Source organism: Schistocerca nitens, chromosome 1 (genome assembly GCF_023898315.1).
Source record: "Schistocerca nitens isolate TAMUIC-IGC-003100 chromosome 1, iqSchNite1.1, whole genome shotgun sequence".
Classification (NCBI taxonomy): Eukaryota; Metazoa; Arthropoda; class Insecta; order Orthoptera; family Acrididae; genus Schistocerca; species Schistocerca nitens.
This window is the reverse complement of record NC_064614.1, coordinates 487,289,731-487,313,796: the sequence shown is the minus strand read 5'-3', so window position 1 is coordinate 487,313,796 and position 24,066 is coordinate 487,289,731. Positions and strand designations below refer to the sequence as shown.

At 43.8% G+C, this 24,066-nt stretch overlaps 1 protein-coding gene across 4 annotated transcripts in view; it reads left to right on the top strand.

Annotated features, from left to right (window-relative positions):
- LOC126252534 (glutamine synthetase 2 cytoplasmic) overlaps positions 1-24,066 on the top strand; it is a 408,344-nt gene that overhangs the window by 323,109 nt on the left and 61,169 nt on the right. For all 4 annotated transcript variants that reach the window (XM_049953432.1, XM_049953440.1, XM_049953453.1 and 1 more), the window contains exon 2: positions 12,515-12,699. In XM_049953432.1, the coding sequence (XP_049809389.1) occupies positions 12,515-12,699 (185 nt within the window). The remainder of the gene's footprint in view (positions 1-12,514; positions 12,700-24,066) is intronic.

The window sequence follows — 24,066 nt, the reverse complement described above, 5'->3', positions numbered from 1 at the left end:
CCTTTCTTTTTCTTCCCCCCCTTTCTTTTTCTTCCCCCCCTTTCTTTTTCTTCCCCCCCTTTCTTTTTCTTCCCCCCCTTTCTTTTTCTTCCCCCCCTTTCTTTTTCTTCCCCCCCTTTCTTTTTCTTCCCCCCCTTTCTTTTTCTTCCCCCCCTTTCTTTTTCTTCCCCCCCTTTCTTTTTCTTCCCCCCCTTTCTTTTTCTTCCCCCCCTTTCTTTTTCTTCCCCCCCTTTCTGATTCTGTTTTTCCCCCCGTTCTGATGTTTTAATATGCCACCATAGTAAGTTTTCAGAAAAAGTGTTGGCCTTTCCCATCATTAATAACCTCTTGCTGTTTTACATTCTTGCTTTTAAACTCGTCACTGAAGGTTTTGCCGGTGAAAAAGCAGTAAAGGCGTGAAAGCATTCAATAGCGGCAGCAGGGTGGTGGTAACTGCGATCGAAATTGTGAGTTGATTCGTGGCGCGGCGGCTGTCAGTGCGTGGCAGGTGAGCTGAAGATACAATGGAAGGCGCTCGATGAGGCATTCGTGCTTCCCGTCTGTTTGCCTTCCGTCACTCGGAGGACGTGGCCGCCGTATTTCTGTGCGCTGGCGGGCGATGCCAAAGACAGCGCTCCACAACAGCGTCCAGTCATACGTCACAGTGAGTCCCATCAAACAGAAAAGTCTACATCAGTTTCAGAAGCGTAATCGTCGATCAAACTGCGTGGTTCCTCCTCCTATAACCACATCTGCAGCAACTGTGATGTTTTACATTCTAAGCACAATACACGCACTCACATTATGACTGTGTAACCTCCCCCTCACTTATCGACCTTAATGACAGTGAAAAATTAAACCGCGTGTACCTAATGGAAATTTGCGAAAAGCAATCGTCACCGAAGTTAATCTGTCGGTAAAGAGGGAGGAAAGGGTTACATCTAAATGAAAGAAAAATTGCAAATGAAACTGGTGGAAATTAATTTTGAAAAGAGGTAAAGTTAATAAAGAAAGTAAATGTGCGGCCGTTACGTTAACAACTAGCGGTAATTAGATATGAGATTTGGGGAAAATTACGGTCGCCAGTCCTATGGACAATTACTATAGTAACTGAAAAAGAAAGGTCATTGCTGATATAATTAGCACTAGAAGCGTGGCAACTGAAGGTTGACACGTGTAGTGTGAAACTGAAAGATTGTCAGAAGTAATAAATTTCGCTACACTCTGACTTAATTTAGCAAAAGAATTAATAAAACCGGAAAATTGAAAGTTAATTTAGTAACTGAAGTTAATAGTGAGCTTTCTTTCTGAAGCACATCGAAATTCAGTAAAATACGGTTAGTCTTGGACTACCTCAACAATCATTTCAAAAGCAACTTGACTCTACGCAATTTAGAAATAAGAGATTTAACTTTGAACTTGAATTAAATGATTCTGAACAATTAAAAATAGTAAAATTTAGTACATACCAAGCTGAGCTGCAGTCACAGGTAACTAAAATACGGTAACAAAACTCGCACACTTAATTTGTGCTTGTGCAATCTAAATATTGTAGCCAGCTATGAATACCTTAACTGAACTTTGAAATTAAAGCAGTGAAATTTCAACGACACTCGGGCTCATTTCGGAAAAGGAAGGAACCCTGTTTGGCAATGCAATTGGGACAATGAGCAACAAAGGTTCTTGCTAAGTTGCTGTAATTTTGTGATGCAACAATTTTAAAAGTTTGAAAAGCTGAGGTCTGCCATACAGTTCTAAAACTTTATGTGCTTCCAGTCTTCCTTGTTGGTTGATTGAAGGTTTGAAGCCGTCGATCGAGGAGGTGGCGACAGTCACTCATTGTCGGCCGTCGCTGTTGCAGAAGCTGGATGTTGGCGCGCCTTCTTCTCGACACGGTCACCAGACGAAACGGGCTCTTGATGTGCGCCAGCTAATGCTTCCCGTCCGCGACACCATGTCAGAAACTATCATCGCAAGTCGAGCGCAATTACATGCTGCCAAACCCCGAAAGAGCGGCAGCTCGCGGGAGCTTCACACAACACACCTGCTCCACTGCACCACCCCAGCCAGACTCCCCCTCTGCCCGCGCTCCACGCGACAGAGTTTAGGATCTTTGGCAGTAAACACTTTGGTTCTCCACACGACCTATCGATGTATTCGTTCGATAGCATAGTTTTCCCTAGGCCAGACCCAGCGTATAAATACGTATAAATAATATTGTGATTCTTGAGTGATATATATATATATAAACAGTAAAACAATTACAATATATAAAGAGACAGAAATGTCATATCTTCAGGTGACAAAATAAGGAAAAAAATTTGCAGTGCAAGAGATGGAAATAGGAGGATATGCATTTCCGGCGTTACAACTGTTACAATCCGATGTACTTAATTTCGTTGTTTAAAAACGTTTGTTGATGAATGTCGTTGTTGGGATGTCTCACTTTCGCTCCTAAATAATTATAAAGCAGAAAAAGCCTTCTGTTCGCTCTGTACTAAGTTAAACGTCTGGAAGTTACGATCAAGTTCTGAGACCAGCGAGATCAGAAGCAAAGTCACGAAAACTGTTACTCAAACTCTACTAGGTAGCCATAATGTCCACTGAAGGGCCTGTCAGTAGATTGGTCGTGTGTCCCTAAGAAAAGCTGGCGCAGATGCCGTCTTGGAAATTAAGACAGTCAACTTCCCACACTTGCAGCAGCTACGGTCTCTACATGGGATGTTTAAAAAAAAAAGGCACATGTTCCTACAAGAGATAGTACTGGTCAAAACTACAAGAAAAGATCCTATACGATGTTTCCGGAAACCAGTATCTATTGAGAAATGGACCGTTAAAGATTCATTATTCACAGGCTGTATTTTACTTACAAATGAGGCACCACTGACATGAGATCGCGTAGGAAGTTAACACAATACGCACGTGCATGCATATGTACACTGAGGCAACAAAAGTTATCGGATAGCTTCTAATATCGCGTCGGACCCCATCTTGCCCGGTGTGGTGTAGCAACACGACGTAGCATGGAGTCGAGAAATCGTTGGAAGTCGCCTGCAGAAACACTGAGCAATGCTGCCTTCATAGCCGTTGATAATTACAAAATGTTGCCGCTGCAGGATTTTGTGTATGAAGTGACTTTTCGATTATGTCCCAAAAATGTTCACTGAATTACGTGGGGCGATCTGGGTGACCAAATCATTCGCTTGAATTATCCAGAATGCTCTTCAAACAAATCGCGAACAGCTGTGGCCTGGTCGCATGACATCGTTCTTTGGGAACATGAACACCATGAATGGCTGAAAATGGTCCCCAAGTAGCCAAACATAACCGTTTCCAGTCAATGATCGGTTCAGTTGAACCAGATGACGCAGTCCATTCCATGCAAAATAAGTATAAAAGTATGAGCAGGATTTCAGTAACAAACTCATAAGAGCCACCCACTTTTCACGGTTAACAGGTGTGTCACCGATTTCTACGATAAATAACTTGTTCACGGTATGAAGAAGTGGCCCACGACAAACCATACCCCGTTCAAAGGATAAATACAGTGTCTTGTGTGAAGGGTAATTTCCACGTGGATAATGGTCGTAGGGAATGCCACGGGATAGATCCTCAAACCTAAATGCACACCTGCCTCTCTCACAGCTTGTGCTCTTCCAGTATCGATTCCAGGGTGGTGATACCCGACATCTCTCCCCAGTCATGTAGACGACCATCCGTTATAGCCACAGAAGATGGTCATTTTCCGCAGTCCATTCCATTCTAACCTCTCCATTAACCGTCACATGCACAAATCGTAACTGAGGTTCACCTCAGACAGCAATATCTCTTGGGGGTCTCCGCAGATTCCTCTGTGTTGATTTATAATAGTTTCGTTAGTCCATTCGAGATAGGCTTTCACCATACTGGCTCAGAAACAGCTAATAAATTAAAGTACTACTTCCTAGGTCCTGAAACATACACACATCTCTTTCCGCAACTTGGGTAAAACGCATTATTTTTAGTCATTATAATAGTGTGTGAAAAATATTACGGCCATTTATAATAACTGAGAATTTCATTTTCCTAAGTTTGGTAGGGAAGCGAAATGATTGGCAGCAGTTGTAAAAGAATTTAATGCAGTTAAAGATTAAAAATAGGAGCATAAAACTAAAATGAGTTAAAGGTAATTTACTATCGAGGAGCTTGCTTCGAAACAGATTAGGGGGTTCTTGGTGCTAACAGTGGCAGACAAATGGCCATAGCTATCACTTCCTGTCGGGGGGAAAATGGAAGGATAATGGTTGCCTTAGGATAGTATTTGTAGTGTTTGAGTATGAAGGAAAGAGAGATGGATTTTCTAATACATGCAGCAACGGCCTAGGGTTGGAAAATGGAGATATAGTGAGGTTTTATTCTTAAAATTTACGAAAGTATGCAATTTTTTGAGATGTTAGAGGAATCTGAAGAGATGAGAGAATCTAATAAGCTACTATAGGCTTAAAGAGGAAGACGGAAGACCGATACGAGCATCGAGGTGTAATTCTCGGAGCTTGAGGTTGGAAACCATGTTTTTTTTGGGTCGCTTTCTCGTCTGTCTGTTCGGTGCAGATTTTGCCGTTGATTTTAAACTTACTTCTCGACTAGCTAGTGACATTACATTTTAAATATAGCTCAGAATGGGATTGCAATGTGAAATCAAATCACCTTTTTGTCTGGTGTATGGTAGACGCAATGCATTGCCGGAAACAATGTATTGGTTGATGGAGGTGAAGAGAAAATGAAATAACCTGAAATTCTCCACACGTCTCTGTTGTAATCTCATCCAAATGTTTGAAATGGACTGAAAGATTTCGCACACGCAAAATTAGAAAGCTGAAAATAATAATCTAAATAAAAATAAATTTTTGATATACTTCGTATAAAATGCTTGTTCGACCATCAGCTGCTTTTTTTATTTAAAATCCAAACAGCGACCGGTTTCAGTCACAGACAATCTTCACGAATTAGGGTTAAGACAGTTTAGATCACATCACATCTGTCTTTACTTAAATAATGGTCACGTCTCATATGTAAAGCCATGAATTCCAGTATGAGTTACAGAACTTTTAAACGCAAACGTACTAATAATCTGCGTAAATCCTGCATGTTATACTGGAGTTCATGGTATGATCTAGATAAGATATAGTTATTATTTAAGTAATGACAGATGTGGTGATGTGATCTCAACTCTTTTAACCCTAATCTGTGAAGGTGGTCTGTGTTCGAAACAGGTCGATGTTTGCATTTTAAATAAGCAGCAGCTGGTGGCCAAACATGCATTTCATACATTACTTGACGACTGTTAGTAATAACTTTCAAAAAATGTTAATATACTTCGTTTTTAAACCGGACAATAAAGTATAAAAACGTCTTCTGGCTCCGTACAGATTCCTACCCTATACAGATTGCGCTAAAATTTGTTCTTGCGAATTTTTAATAACAACGAAAAACCTTGTTAGACTTAAAAGTAAAAACATGGGGTTCAACAGGTACATAACTGATGCATGAATACTTAATCTCCTTGAATTTTTAACGTGTCAGACCTACAATAATTGACAAAAAGGTGCCTAAAATGAGTGAAGCAAAGCTGAAGGTATATTTGTTGGACCACAAATAAGAAAACTGGTTAAAATCCAATCTTTGAGACCAAACTCACAACTACCGAATTAGTTGCTTGGTCCTCCTTCAAAGCAATTGTGAAAGCTCTATTGGCCACAGAACAGATAATTACGGTTCCATTATAAATGATCTGTTAGATGGCTACAAGAACATCGGGTGTAAAATGTCGCTTAAAATTCACTCCTTGATTTCTTCCCGGAAAATTTGGGAGCGTTAAGCAGTGAGTAGAATTAATGCTTCTACAAAGGCATTCGTACGATGGAACGCAGTTACCAACGTCGCTGGAACCCGTCGATGATGGGAGATTATTGCTGGTGTCTTCATAGGTAGAGTGACGAAGCAGCAAAGAAAAAAAAAAGCCTCGTTGTTGCATTCTTCGAATAGCAAAGAAAATTAAAGATGTTGTGAATTAATGTAGAGCTTCCACTGGTATCATGTACATACATACATACATACATATTAAATAGTATTTCTTGATTGTTTTTAATTCTGTTAATGTTCACCAGTACTATTTTTGATATTGCTCAGTATCTAGGAAATTTGCGGTGTTCGAGGAAAACTCATTTTTACCAGTGATTTCAGCAACCCAAAATTTGGTACATCCAGCTCTTTACAGACCAGATCCAGAAAAAGGTTAAATTTGTTGACTAGTGTTATTTTTATACGGATACCAATAGATGGTCTGACTACAGCTACATTGGCAAAGGTCAGATAAAGGCTTCGTGCGTATTAATGGTGGAAAATGGTATCCTCTTGGCCAGTAAGTGAGCAGTTTGCTTTTGTCGAGCTGTCGCTACACGGTTAGTAAATGAAGTTGCCATGTTTCCGCTCTAGAGACTGTATTACTTACAGCTTTTCCATGTTGACGAACCATGTGTAATCCTTCACTAGATTCCGAATACTGTGTCCCACTTTCGTGGGGGAAGATGAGATACAAAAGAAAAACTGATAGTGCATCTGGCCTTTTCTCAGTCACTTTGTATACCTACATTACTGGCCATTAAAATTGCTACACCACGAAGATGACGTGCTACAGACGCGAAATTTAACCGACAGGAAGAAGATGCTGTGATATGCAAATGATCAGCTTTTCAGAGCATTCACACAAGGTTGGCGCCGGTGGCGACACCTACAATGTGCTGACATGAGGAAAGTTTCCAACCGATTTCTCATACACAAACAGCAGTTGACCGGCGTTGCCTGGTGGAACGTTGTTGTGATGCCTCGTGTAAGGAGGAGGAATGCGTACCGTCACGTTTCCGACTTTGATGAAGGTCGGATTGTAGTCTATCATGATTGCGGTTTATCGTACCGCGACATTGCTGCTCGCGTTGGTCGAGATCCAATGACTGTTAGCAGAATATGGAATCGGTGGCTTTAGGAGGGTAATACGGAACGCCGTGCTGGATCCCAACGGCCTCCTATCACTAGCAGTCGAGATGAGAGGCATCTTATCCGCATAGCTGTAACGGATCGTGAAGCCACGTCTCGATCCCTGAGTCAACAGATGGGGACGTTTGCAAGACGACAACCATCTGCACGAACAGTTCGAAGATGTTTGCAGCAGCATGGACTATCAGCTCGGAGACCATGGCTGCGGTTACCCTTGACGCTGCATCACAGACAGGAGCGCCTGCGATGGTGTACTCAACGACGAACCTGGGTGCACGAATGGTAAAACGTCATTTTTTCGGATGAATCCAGGTTCTGTATACAGCACCATGATGGTCGCACTTGTGTTTGGCGACATCGCGGTGAGCGCACATTGGAAGCGTGTATTCGTCATCGCCATACTGGCGTATCACCCGGCGTGATGGTATGGGGTGCCAGTGGTTAGACGTCTCGGTCACCTCTTGTTCGCATTGACGGCACTTTGACCAGTGGACGTTACATTTCAGATGTGTTACGACCCGTGGCTCTATCCTTCATTCGATCCCTGCGAATCCCTACATTTCAGCAGGATAATGCACGACCGCATGTTGCAGGTCTTGTACGGGCCTTTTCTGGATACAGAAAATGTTCGACTGCTGCCCTGGCGAGCACATTCTCCAGGTCTCTCACCAATTGAAAACGTCTGGTCAATGGTGGCCGAGCAACTGGCTCGTCATAATACGCCAGTCACTACTCTTCATGAACTGTGGTATCGTGTTGAAGCTGCATGGGCAGCTGTACATGTACACGCCATCCGAGCTGTGTGTGACTCAATGCCAAGGCGTATCAAGGCCGTTATTACGGCCAGAGGTGGTTGTGCTGGGTACTGATTTCTCAGGATCTACGCATCCAAATTGCATGAAAATGTAATCACATGTCAGTTCTAGTATAATATATTTGTCCAATGAATACCCGGTTATCTGCATTTCTTCTTGGTTTAGCAATTTTAAAGGCCAGTAGTGTACTTTACCAGTAACATTTCAGGTAGCCCGCGCTGTAGAATTACTGCTTAGTGTTGACGGTAATAATGTGGTTCACATGTTCACGAGATAGAGTGCAGCACTGGTGGTGAACGACGCTGCAGTAGTCCTCCCTCCTTTCGCTCCCCTCCCCCCCCCCCCCCCGCCCTCCCCCTCCCCGCCATTCTCTAATCGAATTAGTAAAAGGATAGGCTGTTGCAGTCCTCCGGCAGAGCCGCGTCCCGGGCGGCAGCGGCTACGGCTGCGTCGCGCCAGCAGCCGGCAGGTAGAGCAGAGCAGAGCACAGTAGCACAGAGGGTAGATCGATGGCGCCGCTGCGGCCGCACGCGACTCTCCAGCGCGGGCGCCCGCGCCCGCGCCTGCGTCTGCAGGAATGACTCCTTTCGCCTTCTGTACAGCGCCGCCTAATTCTGGACGCCAATTAGTTGGCCTCATTTGCTTCTCTTTCGGCAAAACTTCGCGCACTCCTCCTGTAATGAGGCACGCGATCGCTGTTTTCAAGTGGTTCGTTTCAGCGCTCAGAGAGGAAATTGCTGTAAGATACTGTTGTAGGTAGTTGACTGGGTCATGCACGCTTACCGAAGTCAGACTTGGATGTATACCAGAAAAACACACGTAAGGCCTCTAACGCACATTAGCACGCTCGCACAAATGTTCAATCGATTTCCGGTCCGATGGTCGAAAAGTGTCCGAAAAATATTTGTGGCACTCTTGTGCGTAAACGAACTAAGAGACGCACCAATATTGTCCTCGACGGCTAGTGTTCATCAGAGACGAGGGTATCGTCAGGAGTGCCCCATTGAAGTGTGATAGAACCGCTTTATTATCTATATACATAAATGATGTGGAGGACAGAGTGGGCGGCAATCTGCGGTTGTTTGCTGATGATGCTCTGGCGTACGGTAAGGTGTCGAAGTTGAGTGACTGTAGGAGAATGCGAGATGACTTAGACAAAATTTCTAGTTCGTGTGATGAATGGCAGCTAGCTCTAAATGGAAGAAAATATAAGTTAATGCGGACGCGTAGGAGAAACAAACGCATAATGTTCAGATACGCGACTGATGACCTCAGAAGTTAAGTGCTCAGAGCCATTTGAATCATTTTTTGTTCGGATACAGCCTTAGTAGTGTTCTGCTTGACAGTCATGTCGTTTAGGTATCTAGGCATAACGCTACAAAGCAATATGAAATGAAATGAGCATTTAAAGACTGTGCCAGGGAAGGCGACTTCGGTTTATTTGGAGAACTATAGGAAAGTGTGCTTCATCTGTAAAGGAGAGCGCATATAGAACACTGGTCCGATCTATTGTTGAGTACTGTTAGTGTTTGGGATCCGCATCAGGTCGGATGAAAGGAAAACATTGAAACAATTCAGAGGCGGGCTGTTAGATTTGTTACCGATAGGTTAGAACAACACGCGGTTATTACAGAGATGCTTCAGGAATTCAAATGGGGAATACCTGGAGGAAAGACGTCGTTCTTTTCGGGAAGTACAATTCTGAAAATTTAGAGAACCAGCATTTGAGGCTACCTGCAAAACAATCCTACTGCCGGCAAAGTATATTTCGCGTAAGGACCGTGGAGATATCGCAGAGGTTAGGGCTCGTATGGGGGCATATAGATAGTCTCTTTTCTCTCGCTCTATTTGCGAGTGGAACATGCAAGGAAATATATAGTACTGGTACAATGTACCCTGCGCTACACATTATTGGGTGGCTTGTTGAGCGTGTATGTATATGCAGTTGTACAATGTTGGATTAGACGACTCGTGACAAATTACTGGTAGCAGTAACTACCAAAAATACCTGGGAGTAACCAGTCGAAGCGCAGAGCAGTGTTACCAAATAAGATAAATCATAGGACAAACAAAGGCAGACTGTGAATCTGAAGGAAGTAGAATTCATCCACGAAATACGTTGCTTCCAAGAAATTTAAATTATTGCTTAACAATAACACTAGGGGTAACAGGAGGGAGGGGGGGAGGGGGAGAGAGAGAGAGAGAGAGAGAGAGAGAGAGAGAGAGAGAGAGAGAGAGAGAGAGAGAGAAGCACGATCGACAAACTACAGTGGCACGCGGTGCAGTAGATGAGCTGTTCTTCTCGGAGAGGTTTACTGTTTAAATTCTGAGACCTTATTTTCGAAGAACAATTCTTCCTTCAAAATTCTGTCGAAATGACCACACCGAGATAACCAGGCTTCGTACGGAAGTTTTCCGACGGTCGTCTTTCCTACCGACCATTCGCTAATGGAACAACGAAGGAGCAGAAGGTAGTTGTACCAGAACTACGCTCCGCCACATGCCGTGAGATGGCATGCAGAGTTTAGTTGTAAAGGAGAAGAGCGTAGGTCTTCCAGGTTGCGATCAAAAACGTGCCAGTTACGCAGATTAAATTTAAAGCTTCTCCACGTTTTTTTATCACGCTGTTGGTGGTCTGCCGGTCGAGTTCACTTAATCAAGAGTTTAGTTCTATTGGTGAGGATCAGGCGAAGGAGTGGTACCGGGTATGTGAAATTGCTATAAAAGGGTACTTAATTCTTAGACGTGACACATTACGAATGTCAAACTGATACCCCATGTCGATACACTACAGAGTCCAGAGTCATAAACTCTAAATATATGCATAGCTCTACACAATATGAGAGAGAATTCCCATTGTCTTGCATTTTCGTTGGAGGCAAATTTCAAAATTTAAGATCCAAGTGATGGCATAGTCATTGATACTACGCTGGTCTTCAGGGATAGTACTGAATCGTCTTGTAGCAGGAAAAAGTAACGTATCCTTGTCAGAGTGACAGTGGATGTTTAAGTAGGAACTGAGTTTCCGTATTAATTCAATGGTAGAATACGGATTGCTGCCTTTGAATTCACCTAGTCGCACAGCGACGTCAATGTCATAAGAGTGAACACAGCATACTGTTCAAGATGACTGAAATACTCTCCTTAACGAAATACTTCATTTTATTAGCCTCTAGAACGTTCTATTTGAGTTTGTCTCATAGTTGAGTACTACTCTCCACTCAAAACATTTAATTAGAGATGTGTCTGAAATTTTCTTCCAGAGGCGAAGTAGCCCCCATAACTGAACATATGTGAAATTACCATTCAGGTTGTGGTTAAGTTTGTCATATGAATACAAGATCGGGAATGAATATGTATTTCGTGTCGTAACACTGTGCATTTAAATGCACACTTCTCGCTACAGTTCCCATTAAGAACTAAACGAATATTGAAGTGGAAAATTGTCAGTATTCTGCCTTGCACAAGACTAGGGTGTAGAACTGCCTTACTTTAAGACAGCATGAAGGTCTCGTGCGTTTGGTGGCGGAGATACGGTAGCGTTGAAGTTGGACAAGATGCGATCACAAACCAGCTTTAATTTCTGCCTCGCAAACGGATGGCATATGCCGCTCCGTTTGTGTTTTATTAGAACCGGTACAGGTGTGAAATCACGTCACGTGTACGGAAGTGAAGGAATTCTAGCAGCCAAACCGCGTAATGCTCTTCGCCTGTTATCACGGGAATATGGCCCAGCCATACCCTCCACATGATAACAAAACTACCGTCACAAGACTCAACAGGCGAGCCGTTCGTTATGTCTTTAACTACTTGCATACGTGACATTTGCGTACATCGTATTAGTGAAGAAGGCTATAAGTCATTGTTAATATACCTGTCATTTTATTTTTGCTGAGTGGGATAAGATTTAAAGTGCGTTATGCATTTTATCGATAAACATTGGTGCCAAATCGCTTATCACTGTGTACTGAATACAGTCCGAGCACTGTATCTCACTTTCATCTCATAATAGATACATCAAAATTTGTCTTTGTATTTTAATGCATGCGACCATCCTACAGAAAGACGGGAGAAGCACTTTCCCAGCATCGATGCAATTTCTATACAGCGTATTTTATGTCCGCTATTTAGGTAATTTTTTTTTTCTTTTAAATTTATTGGCTTTCGGGGGACCACATACACCCATCTCAACAGCGGAATGACATTTATGACCATACAAACGTTAGGACAACACAACACCCAGTCCCCGAGGAGAAAATCTCCGTCCCGAAGAGAGAACAGAACCCGGGTCGCTTAGCTAGCAACTCGCTGCGGTAGATAATTTCCTTATCTGAAATACCAGCTCCTTCACTTATCGAAACCAGCCAACATAAATAATTTCTGTTCCAATGACTTTTACAGTAAGATGTGCAATGGGCACCTTGAAGTACTTTGAACAGTGTACTACTACTAATGCTGCTGCTGCTGCTGCTGCTGCCGCCGCCGCCACCGTCAAGGAAAGCAAAATCGATGTGGGATTGCGTCTGTCCACTTTATCATTGCTCCGACGCCTTTGTATCACAGCATTAACTGCCAAAGCCGGACATTGTCATCATTTGGCCTTACATTGGTTAAAAGTAAAACGTTACAGCTCTCGGCTGAAGTGTCCCCCCAGTACGCTTAATGATCGTGCCTTTGTCTTGTTGCAGGATGGCCATGGAGACGCTGGCGCAGTCGCCGAACGCGCGGATCTGCAAGACGGTGCTGGAGAAGTACATGAGACTTCCGCAGCCCGACAACAAGGTGCAGGCCACGTACATCTGGATCGACGGCACGGGCGAGAATCTTAGGGCCAAGGACCGCACATTGCCTTCCCTGCCTAAGTCCATCAAAGGTGAGTCTGCTTAGCCAAATTATCAATCAGTAATCGTCATAAATAAATGAGGTAGCAGAAGTCGTGGGATACCTCCTACCATCGTGTCGGATCTCCTCTTGCCCAGTGTAGGGCAGCAACTCTACGTGGCATGGACTCAACAATTCGTTGGAAGCCCCTGTAGAAAAATATTTACCCATGCTGCCCCTATAGCTGTTCATAATTGCGAAAGTATTGTTGATGCAGGATTTTCTCCACGAACTGATCTCCCGATTATGCCCCATAAATGTTCGATAGGATTCATGTCGGGCCATCTGGGTGGCCAAATCATTTGCTCAAACTGTCCAGACCGCTCTTCAAACCAATCGACGTTCACGTGGTGCACTGTTATCCATAAAAATTCCAACACTGTTTGGGAGCATGACATCGATGAATGGCTGAAAATGGTCTCAAAGTAGCCGAAAGTAGCCATATATAATCAATGATTGGTTCAGTTGGACCAGAGGACCCAGTCCATTCCACGTAAACACGGCCCACACCATTAGGGAGCCGCCATCAACTTGCACAGTACCTTGCTGCCAACTTGGGTCAATGGCTTCGTGGGGTCTGCACCACACTCAAACCCTATCATCAGCTCTTATCATCTGAAATCTGGACAATGCTGACCAGGCCACGGTTTTCCATTCGTCTAGAGTACAACCGATACGGTCACGAGCTCGGGAGAAGCGCTGGAGGCGATGACGTGCTGTAAGCAAAGATACTCGCTTCGATCGTCTGCTGCCACAGCTCATTAACGCTAAATTTCGCCACTGTCCCAGCGGATACGTTCGTCGTACGTCCCACACGGATTTCGGCAGTTATTTCAAGCGGTTTTAGTTGTCTGTTAGCACTGCCATCTCTACGCGTACGCCGCTGCTCTCTGTTGTTAAGCGAAGACCGTCAGACACTTACTGTCCGTGGTGAGAGGTAATGCCTGAAATTTGGTATTCTCGGATCATTCTTGACACTGTGTATCTTGGAATACTGAATTTCCTAACGATTTCCAAAATGTAATGCCCCATGCGTCTGGCTCCAACTATCACTCAGAGTTCAAAGTCTGTTAATTCCCGTTGTGCAGTCATAATCATGTCGGAAACCTTTCCACATGAACCACCTGAGATCCAATGAGAGCTCCACCAGTGTACTGCCCAATTATACCTCGTGTCTGCGGTACTACAGACACCTGCATATGTGCAAATCGCTATCCGAAGACTTTAGTCACGTCAGTGTATAAACATTCATGGAGTTAAGCCTTCTTCAACCTTTCTCGTAAATCTCGGACTAAGTTTCACACGCTCTGGGCGGTATATCCAGAGTGCATCAACGTAGCGGACCAACTTTCGACATTGTCCGAAATCCACAGAATCGAACCAGCTCCTCAAACTCCTTTTTTAACAACAAAAGTAACATATGTCTTAACTAAACTTTTCAACTTCCGAAATTAATAAAGCACAGACTCTCGCCGGCCGCGGTGGTCTAGCGGTTCTAGGCGCTCAGTCCGGAACCGCGCGACTGCTATGGTCGCAGGTTCGAATCCTGCCTCGGGCATGGATGTGTTTTATGTCCTTAAGTTAGTTAGGTTCAAGTAGTTCTAAGTTCTAGGGGACTGATGACCACAGAGGTTTAGTCCCATAGTGCTCAGAGCCATTTGAACCATAGACTCTCACCTATTTAACGTTGTAAGACGTAAAACAAACTACGTATTTAATGTGGTTTCCAGGGTAGTGACTAGTGACCTGTAAGCAGAAATGCTAACAGAGCTGTCCGTTTCACAGACAGGAAGAACAATGTGGTGACAGAGATTGTGGCCTGAGGCAGCTCTGCGATGAACCCTCAAGGGCCCACACTCAACTCCCTAACGTCTGGGATTAATAGAGCCTCGCCAGATCAGCGCAGATTAGTTCGTGGCTGTGGGATCCCCAGCGGCTAGCCACGTCGGCAGGATCAATGTCCAACAGGCACGGCAGCTGTGATGGCCGTCTTGTCGCTTGTGCCGTGCTGAGTCAGTAGCAAGGCGAAACAATGGCAATTAACCGTGATGCAAGACTGACCAGTTCTCAAGCAGTGTCAGAACGTCCGATAACGTCTCTTCTCGTAATAAATACGACAGATTAAAGTTCAATTATCACGGTTTCAGATTATGAGTTCCGACATTTATTATCTACGTAGTTGGAAAGCAGCTTATCTAACTGAATTCTCACAAATAAACTCCAGCAAGGAAACAACAATCACTCTAATGTCTGTTAAGGAACGAATCAATCATTTTAATTGTCGTCTACCAACACAATCGTGAAATGGTTAATTTGCTCATAATGGGTTTTTACAAAATGGTTCAAATGGCTCTGAGCACTATGGGACTTAACATCTGAGGTCACCAGTCCCCTAGAACTTAGAACTACTTAAACCTATCTAACCTAAGGACATCACACACATCCATGCCCGAGGCAGGATTCGAACCTGCGGCCGTAGCGGTCTCGCGGTTCCAGACTGAAGCGCCTAGAACCGCTCGGCTACACCGGTCGGCGGGTTTTTACACCTACAAAACTACTGCGATTGACAATTGAGAAAGAAACTAAACAGCACACGTCGTGATGTATTACAAAAGATCGGCAGAATAATACACACCAAATAAAGGAAGTGGTACATTCCCCATTAGAGTAATAAATACGTGAAAATAAAACAAATCTTCCCCAATTGACTCTTCCACACTCCAGCGGAGTGTACGTTAGTAAAAAAATCAGCAGTTTAAAATTTTAATATTCTTGCAGAAAAATCTATACCAGTAATAAAGCTGTAAGACCGTCGTATCTGAATACGCTAAGTTCCAAAACTACTAGACAAATTATGATCGATTTTTCACAGGCACTTGAGCGTCGTGCGCAACGTACAGGTTTTAGTAGATAAAAAACTGAAACACGGAAAAAAGATATCGTAATTTAAAGTTTTATGTAAAATCGTCTACTCAGCTTAGTAGTTCGGATGTTTAATCGTCACGGCATAGTACACCAAAGAAGCAATAGATGAACTGTTAGTTCTTTTAACACAGTATTTTTGGAAGCTTACGTCAGCGACAGAATTAAGCGCTGCAATCTTACCTTTATGAATACAAACTAAAATCGAAATTAGTTGGCTAGGATATACGGTTTTACTGATTTAACTTCGTGTCTTAAAAAATTGGCATTGCTTTGCTTCTTTCGATTGGTTTTATATTTTTTGACAGGAAAAATGAATTTATTTAGTTTGCCTTGTGATTTAGGTGCCTAGTTCTTACATTTTGATTTAGTTTTGTTTACAAATAAAAACGCCTGGAAAACAGTAGTCTTTTTGAATACACAGAATGGCTAAAAGACTGAAGACTGCGCGGTCTCAAGAATCCAGTGGAGATCACGAGAAAAGACTTGCTGCGACTCTCGGACATCGGGCTTCAGCTGACTCTTTGAGGACTCGTTCCGAAAGTGAGGCGCAACGTAGCTCCGATCGAGAACGGCATGCACTCTCTCCCCTCGAACCCATCGTTCACAGAGGCTTAAAGCTACTTCTCTTACTTCTCTCCAAGTTACCATCATAAAAGCGGACATTTTGACGGGAAGTGGTGCGGCCTAGCGAACTTTTATACCCTGAATCCCGTTTACTTCTACGAATTTGCCATTTCGCTTTAAAAGCAAAAGTTCAGATGCTGCGTGTTGCGAGCATGAGCATTAGTGTCGTAGCTTTTAGCACTGCCAGCTCTACACGGCTCTCTCCGGTGTTAGTAAAGCAAATAAGCTCTTCGTCAATGTCCCTATTCATATCCCTTCAAACTTTGTATACAAAGAAGCTTTATAAATCAAAAATAAATTCTAAAAGTACGGATTCTTGGGAACAGCTATAAATAAATACCCAGGCAACGCTGTGTTTTTCAGCTAGAATTAAATGGCAACTGCTTAGTGGGATTGTGATCCTATTGTAATGATGACAGCTCAGCTTGAAAGCTGAGCTGTCATCATTACAATAGGACGAGAGTCCACAAGTTTATTCAGAGATGCCATATCCAGCTGAAGGCACTCACTGATAATTGTATCCCTCAGTGCTACCAGATTGCAGAACTGTTAACTGCTACGTTTCTCCCACTGTTCAAATTAGCCCCAGACAATTTCTATGGGAATAAGACGGGTGATTTAGCGGGCCACTGTAGGTGCGTCAGGGCGTCTCAGTGATCGTCAAACCAATCCTGGGGAGACAGCTACGGAGGGGAAGTCCATAATACACTCCCCATGAAGATGTGGAAGAATGGGCGACGGATGATCGCTGAGAATGTTGGGATAATCCTGACTTATGATCCCGGTAACCTGAATAAGTGTGCCCAAATCATGATACGAAAATCATCTCCACAGAATCACCTACGATCTGAATTGCAGACTGCCGCTTTAAACCACTCATTGGGGGACGAGATTCACTACACGCCTCCACTCACCAGCTGTCCCGCTTGTGTGTTGTTTGACGCACTTAAGGCATGTACCTTTTTGTCCACTACGAGCAATGACCTTCTGCGAATTACCCGACTCAAAATATCAATTAGTGAAGTTCCCTTCGTAATTTTAACTCGGAAATCAGTGGAGATGTACCAGCTTTCACTGACAATAATTCAGGTCTAGTTTGAAGGTGGTTAGCACTGGTTCGTCACCGGTTCCACGTATGCATCTACACCTATACTGTGCAAACCACCGTGAAATACATGGGTTTCTTCCCGTTCCATTCACATACGGAGTGCGAGAAGAATGACTTTTAACTGCCTCCGTGCCTGCTGTAATTAGTCTACTCTTGCCCACAAGATTCCTACGGGAGTAATAAGTAAGAGGTTGTTGTATATTCCAAGAATTATCAATCGAAGCCGGTTCCTGAAGCTTTGTAAATAGGCTTTCTCGGAATAGTTTACGCCTATCTTAGAGTCTACCAGTTCGGTTTCTTCAGCATCTCTAGGACACGCTCCCGTAGGTCAACCATACCTGTGACCATTCATGCAGCCCTTCTCTCTATACATTCAGTATCCCATTACTCCTATTTGGTACAGGCCACAAAAACTTGAGCAGTATTCTAGGATTGGTCGCACGAGTGATTTATACGCAATCTCCTTTGCAGACTAGTCGCATTTCCTCAGGATTCTGCCAGCAAAGTCTACCACCAGATTTTCCCACGTCTGAGACTACGTGATCATTCCATTTCATATCGCTACAAAGTGCTACACCCAGGCATTTGCACGAGTCGTCCGAATCCAAATGACGCATTTTTATAGTCATAGGATACTAAGTTTTTCGTTTTTTTTATTAGTGCACAATTTTACATTTCTGTACATTTAAAGCAATCAACGAATCCTTGCAGCACTTTGAAATCTTATCAAAATCTGACTGAATATTTATGCAGCTTCTTTCAGACAGTAGACCATTATAGATAGCTACGTATCTACGAAAAGTTTGATGTTTCTATGAATATTGTGCGCAAGGTCATACATACAAAACACGTATAGTAAGGAACCCAACACTCTTCGCTGGAGGCACACCCGTAGTTATTTTTACATCTGCCTATGACTCACTCCAACATAACTTGCTGTTTCCTCAGTGCCAAAAATTCTCAGACCACTCATAAATTTCTGTTGCTACCCTATACGATCGTACTTTCTACCATAAGATTAAATGTGGTACTGAGTTAAATGCTTTACAGAAATGGAAAAGTGTTGCCTCTACTTGATTGCCTTGATGCAGGACTTTCATTATGTCAGCGCCAAGCATCTTCATACGAGAGCTAGTATCACGTCGAGTGGTACATCTCGCCTTGTAGACACGTTGGACGGTTTGCGCTGATACACCAGAAAATCGGACTTCATTCATGGCGTGGGAACTACGCACGCACCTCTCTTCAGTATAGGTGCTGTCAGCACTGCAGGATCATATGACGGCTTTCTACCAGATTTGTGCCTCCCGCAACAACCGGTGGGCTCTTTTAAAGACGTAACTCACATTTCGTCCGGGTGCTGGTAAAGATATCAATCCGCTTTATGAACATATTCGCAAAAGCTAAAAATAAATGCAATTATATGTAGTCCTGGTGCTGCAGCTTCGCACAAAGTTAGCATCTTGTTGATAGGAGTCGGCGTGCTTGCGCTGTTTTCCTTCAGCAGCGGGACGCAAACAGTGAGTGCGCTATCAGATGTTTGGAGCGGCAGATAACGGCAGGGGCGGCCGTCTGCCTGTTGCCAGGCAACACCGGTTTCTTCTGGCGTGGCGCACGTGTTTGCGGATGACATAATTCACGACTCCGTCCTTGCCTCTCCTTCCAATCTGTGGCAAACAAGTATAATTAATGCCAATGAAAATACCCTTCGTCGCCAGGTTTAAAAGACGTGCGAACATTAAATTTTAATGGCCCAGCCAAGGTCACGAGGCAAACAAGTTGGAGTCGTCCTGTGAAAGCTCAGAAAATGGAAAACATTGTACGGACGTTACTATTCCCCTACGACTGATATACAGTAGTGTTTTCGTAATTCGAGCAGTTCAAGACCGTAAATATTGCTTCAAAGTTTGCCGAGTGTGGCGTCGGACGACATTGTCCAAATCACGCAATATTTCTGTGAGGCCGCCGCATGTCATTTTCATCCCCTGCAACAACACCCACCTACTGTCGCAGCTGAAGATAAAGACAAACTGCCTCTTAGAAATATTGTGACCGGACGCGGTAGCGCAGCGGTCAGCACACTGACTCGCCTTCGGGAGGACGACGGTTCGACCCCGCGTCCAGCCATCCTGATATAAGTGTTCCGTGATTTCTCTAAATTGCTTAAGGCAAATGCCGGTAAGGTTCCTTCGAAAGGGAACGGCCGATTTCCTTCTCCATCCTTCCCTAATCAGAGTTTGTGCTCAAATCACCTCGTTATCGACGGTGCGTTAAACACTAATCTCCTCCTCCCTACCAATATTGTGCTGTAAGCATTAGCACCTGACACATCACACAAGAACCTTTCGAGCTGTTACGGTGGGAACATCTGGAATAGCGCAGTAATCATTACATTATGCTCCACGTTCTCTGAACGTCCGCTACTGTTTAGATGATTATCCGTGCTTAAATAACAGATCTTGCTTACAACTTCTCAGTACTTCCTAATTTATACAAGGTGAACCCAAACTAACTCAAAAGTGTTCTCAGTTTCTTCATGTACATTTCCCGAGTATTTTGGTGTAAGGGACTTCTGGTCTCTGAATTGTTACTACAGTTTTCTTTGTCTCTGCGAACGTACCTTCAAAACGGTTAGAAAACTTGTAGCATGCAATGACCAAAACGTACAATAAAGAAAGCAGAATAACACAACCATCATACATCCACAAAATGTGTTCAATAAGTAATGCAACACATTTTTTTTCTGAAAGCATGTTGGTTTTATTCAGAATTCTGAGACACCATATTATTCCCCACTCTTTTGGCTACAAAACCCTACTTTTCAACATAATCACCGTTCAGTGCGACGGCCTTATGCCACCTTACTGGGGCCGGCCAGGGTGGCCGAGCGGTTCTAGGCGCTACAGTCTGGAACCCCGCGACCGCTTCGAATCCTGCCTCGGGCATGGATGTGTTTGATGTCCTTGGGTTAGTTAGGTTTAAGTAGTTCTAAGTTCTCAGACGTTAAGTCCCATAGTGCTCAGAGCCATTTGAACCCACCTTACTGGGAGTGCCTGTATGCCCGCACGATACAACTCTAGTGGTTGTTGTTGGAACAAACGTCTTGCTGCATCAGTAACCACTTCGTCATGCACGTACTGCTTCCCGCGGAAGTCTGAAGGTGCGAGACCTGGGCTGTAGGATGGATGAGGAGGAACAGTCCAATGAAGTTCTGTGAGCTGCTCTCGGATGCTCAAACTTGTGTGAGGCTTCACGTTGTTCGTTCGCATTTCTGTAGCGACGAACACACTGAATTAGTTTCTTCCATTTCCTGACTGTAGCACGATACATTAGAGAGCTGATCGTTGCACCGTTGGAGAGAACATCAAACTGAATAGCCACTTCAAAGCCCCAGAACACCGTCGCCATAACTTCACGGGCTGAGTGTGTTGCCTTGAACCTTTTCTTCGGAGGAGAGGTGGTTTAGCGCCACCCCATGGATTGCCGTTTTGTTTGTCCGAAGTGATGAATCAGTTTCAGGGCGAGAGCAATTCCGCACAAATTTTCCTTCGTTGCTCTTTGTCTTCTGTTAGGCGGCGAAGAACTCAGCAGGCACTCGCCTTTGAGTACCCCAACTGATGGACGAATGTGTCAGCCCTACCAACATAGACGTCCAGTTGAGCAGTGAGATGTTTATGATCCGTCAAACAACCGGACAGTGTGTGACCGCACGTTACAACATTGCAGAACTTACCGCTGTATGCGGCCGATGGCGCACAGGAGATCGGACAGGTTAGCGCAACCTTGTTGCGGTGTTGACGGACGCCGCGCTTTTGATATCAACGATTCTCTGGTTCTCCGCCAAAAGAAAATGACAGGTCTCTGCCTAGAACGCACCTCCGTCACAGACGCCATTTTGGAAACTACGTATAGCGCCTCCACCTGTCTGAACTTCATGAAACTATAGGAGCTGAAGTGGGAATATCCACGATGTCCCATACCAAATTTTGCGTTTCTTAAATCGAAACTGGCCCAGAAAAAGTGTTGCATTACTTACTGAACGCCCCTCGTATATGAACTCGGCATAGCGTTATTGTGCCGTTCATACATTACATACAACCGATACACGAGGCGCGTGTCAGTCAGCTCTTAATTAGTGAATCGACCCATACTGCACAACTAAAACACTGCCAGAGAAACAGGACGGAAACGATCTGTAATGAACACAATGTAGAGGGCAAGCAGTAAAATGAAGATTACTATTGTCAAGAGAAAGCAGAATGAGTGGATGTTCTATCCTACTCGGCGTAGGAACACAGTATACCTCAGTCACTCCGGTTTTCACGAAGAGACCGGTGGATCAAATAGGTGGTTTCTGCGGCCAACGACGATGGCGTTCACGAAGTGAACGGCTGCTCAGAAGCAGTCCAGAGCGTCGCGAAAGTCGTCGTAAGTGTGTGCAAACTGTCTTGGGAGAGATCCGAATCGAGAAACGTAAACATAGGAAAAGTCATACTACGTTATCGAAGATGCGTATAGAAGGCTTCAGAAGATAGAGAGAATTGCCTGAGAAGTGCGGAGCCGCAATGATTTACGGACTCTGTCGCATCACTGGACGGACACATGTGACATGCCTGCTCGGAGCAAGCTGCAGTCGTGGTGTGAAAGTATCTTCGGGCTTTCCGCCGTGTCGATATTCGGTCTAGGTGGGGAATCCAAATCACTGCCAGATACTAAAGTAAACGAAACGAATTTGGGTCCAAACAAGACACATCCCGCTTATTATTAACATTTGCACTGTTGTGCAGACATTTTCAGTGCAATGAACATACTAAGAAAAATAGGTATGGGAGGGAGTACGAAATGGTTACCCTGTGACGAGCCACTGGAAACCATTGGTCTCTTGTGCTAAAAAACACAGAAAATACCCTTGAACAGTCTCCAACATTTTGTCGGAGTGTGTATTCACCGTTTTCAAGAGGTCTTAGTCAAAATATTTTAATGCTTTCTATGATGTATTTAATACAGTTGCGGGAAAAATTCTCCCATTTGATGATTCATATCTGATGCCCAATTCTTGCGGCGTATGGCGCGAGTGTAGCCAACATATGTAAGCAGCCTGTTGCAGACGGAATGTTTAATGGAAATGGTAGTTTGTAGCGATTTAACCACCTTTGAACGTGGGATGATGATGCGTACAAGACTCTTGAGTCGTAGCATAGAAGAGAATACTGAAGCATGCGACCTTCTGGAGTTAAGGGTTTAAGATGGATCTTCAGTATCTCAGAAGCTGAGTTTCAAAACGAGTAAAACGCCACCCAAGGACAACAGTGTTTGACGAGAGGACGCAGAACCATTTCGTATGACAGGCATTCGACTCAAAACGTACATTCGTCACCAGCTGACGACTCACTCTTGTCAATGTATTCGTATATATATAATTTGTGAGAGTGTACAGGAAACTTATTACTTCTAACTAAAACATATTGTAAGAGAAAATAACAGAAAGAAAATACATATACAAAATAAAGGAAGAAGTACCAAATAAAAGATTTTGCTTCAAGATTGTGTTGTTTATAGAAGAGGTTTTCCAAAACAGGAAATAAGGGGGAAGCAGCAGTCGTATTTAAAGGTTTATGTCCTCTGGAATGACGACCGAGCTTGCTGACATAACACTTCAATTGTCCCGTCGCAGACTTTAGAGTGTTAATAAATAGCGTCGGGAAGCTATCGGGCGTTTTATGGCATACCGTCTCACCCTACGTGTATGTCTTCAGCACCGTGTGTTACACTTCATGAATATCAAATAAACAATATGTAAGCTGCTCAGCTATTTCAAGTTACGCTCCCAGTACATCCTGGGCGGCACAGTTCACTTGGTCGTTTCCTTGCGTTCCCTACGTCACTCGTATCGCGCCCTACTTTTGGCGGAGACACTGCAGAATGCTGTGGCTCTAACTTCACAGGGAGATTCGTAAGTGCTCTCATCGAATCGCAGAATTCGGGAAGACGAGGGTTCAAATCCCCGTCCGACCACCAAGATTTAGTTTCTCCGTGATTTCTGTAAATCGTTCCAAGAAAATGCCACGACGGGTCCTTTGAAAAATGCGCAGCTGATTTCCTTCCCCATCCTTTCGTAATTAGAGTTTGTGCACTATCTCAAACGACTGCAGAGTCGATGGTATGTTAAAATATTCGATGAGTCGTGAGAATTTAAGGAAAGTGGGAGATTTGGGTGGTAAAACGAATAGATTATGGGTGGAGATTATTTGAAGACTAGCAGGGAATGAGAGGGAACGAGAATTCTGTAGCAATATTTTACTGACAATTTGGTACGATATTGTTACACGAAACACTGAGTCCTGACCCGAATGTGTGTCGAATTTTCGTTAATATAGTGGACGCAACTCTTTCGAGCATGTGATCGCGTGACAGGATGAACATAGATAGTCAGGACAGGCAAACAAATACATTTTCATTCATGTAAAATCATATTAAACGCAGCAAAGGCTCGAATAGGCAGAAAGATAAGGCCCTGTAGAAGATGTAGAATAAGACAAGAAATATATTAAAGGCACCGGCGCAAGGAGAAATTTATAAATGCAGCAAATAAAGTAGGCAAAAGGGAATATAGGGGCCAAATACTTACTGATGGAAATTATGTAATGGCAATGAGGAAGAGCTGGGCGACAAATGAAAAGCATGAGAATGAGAAAGGTAGAG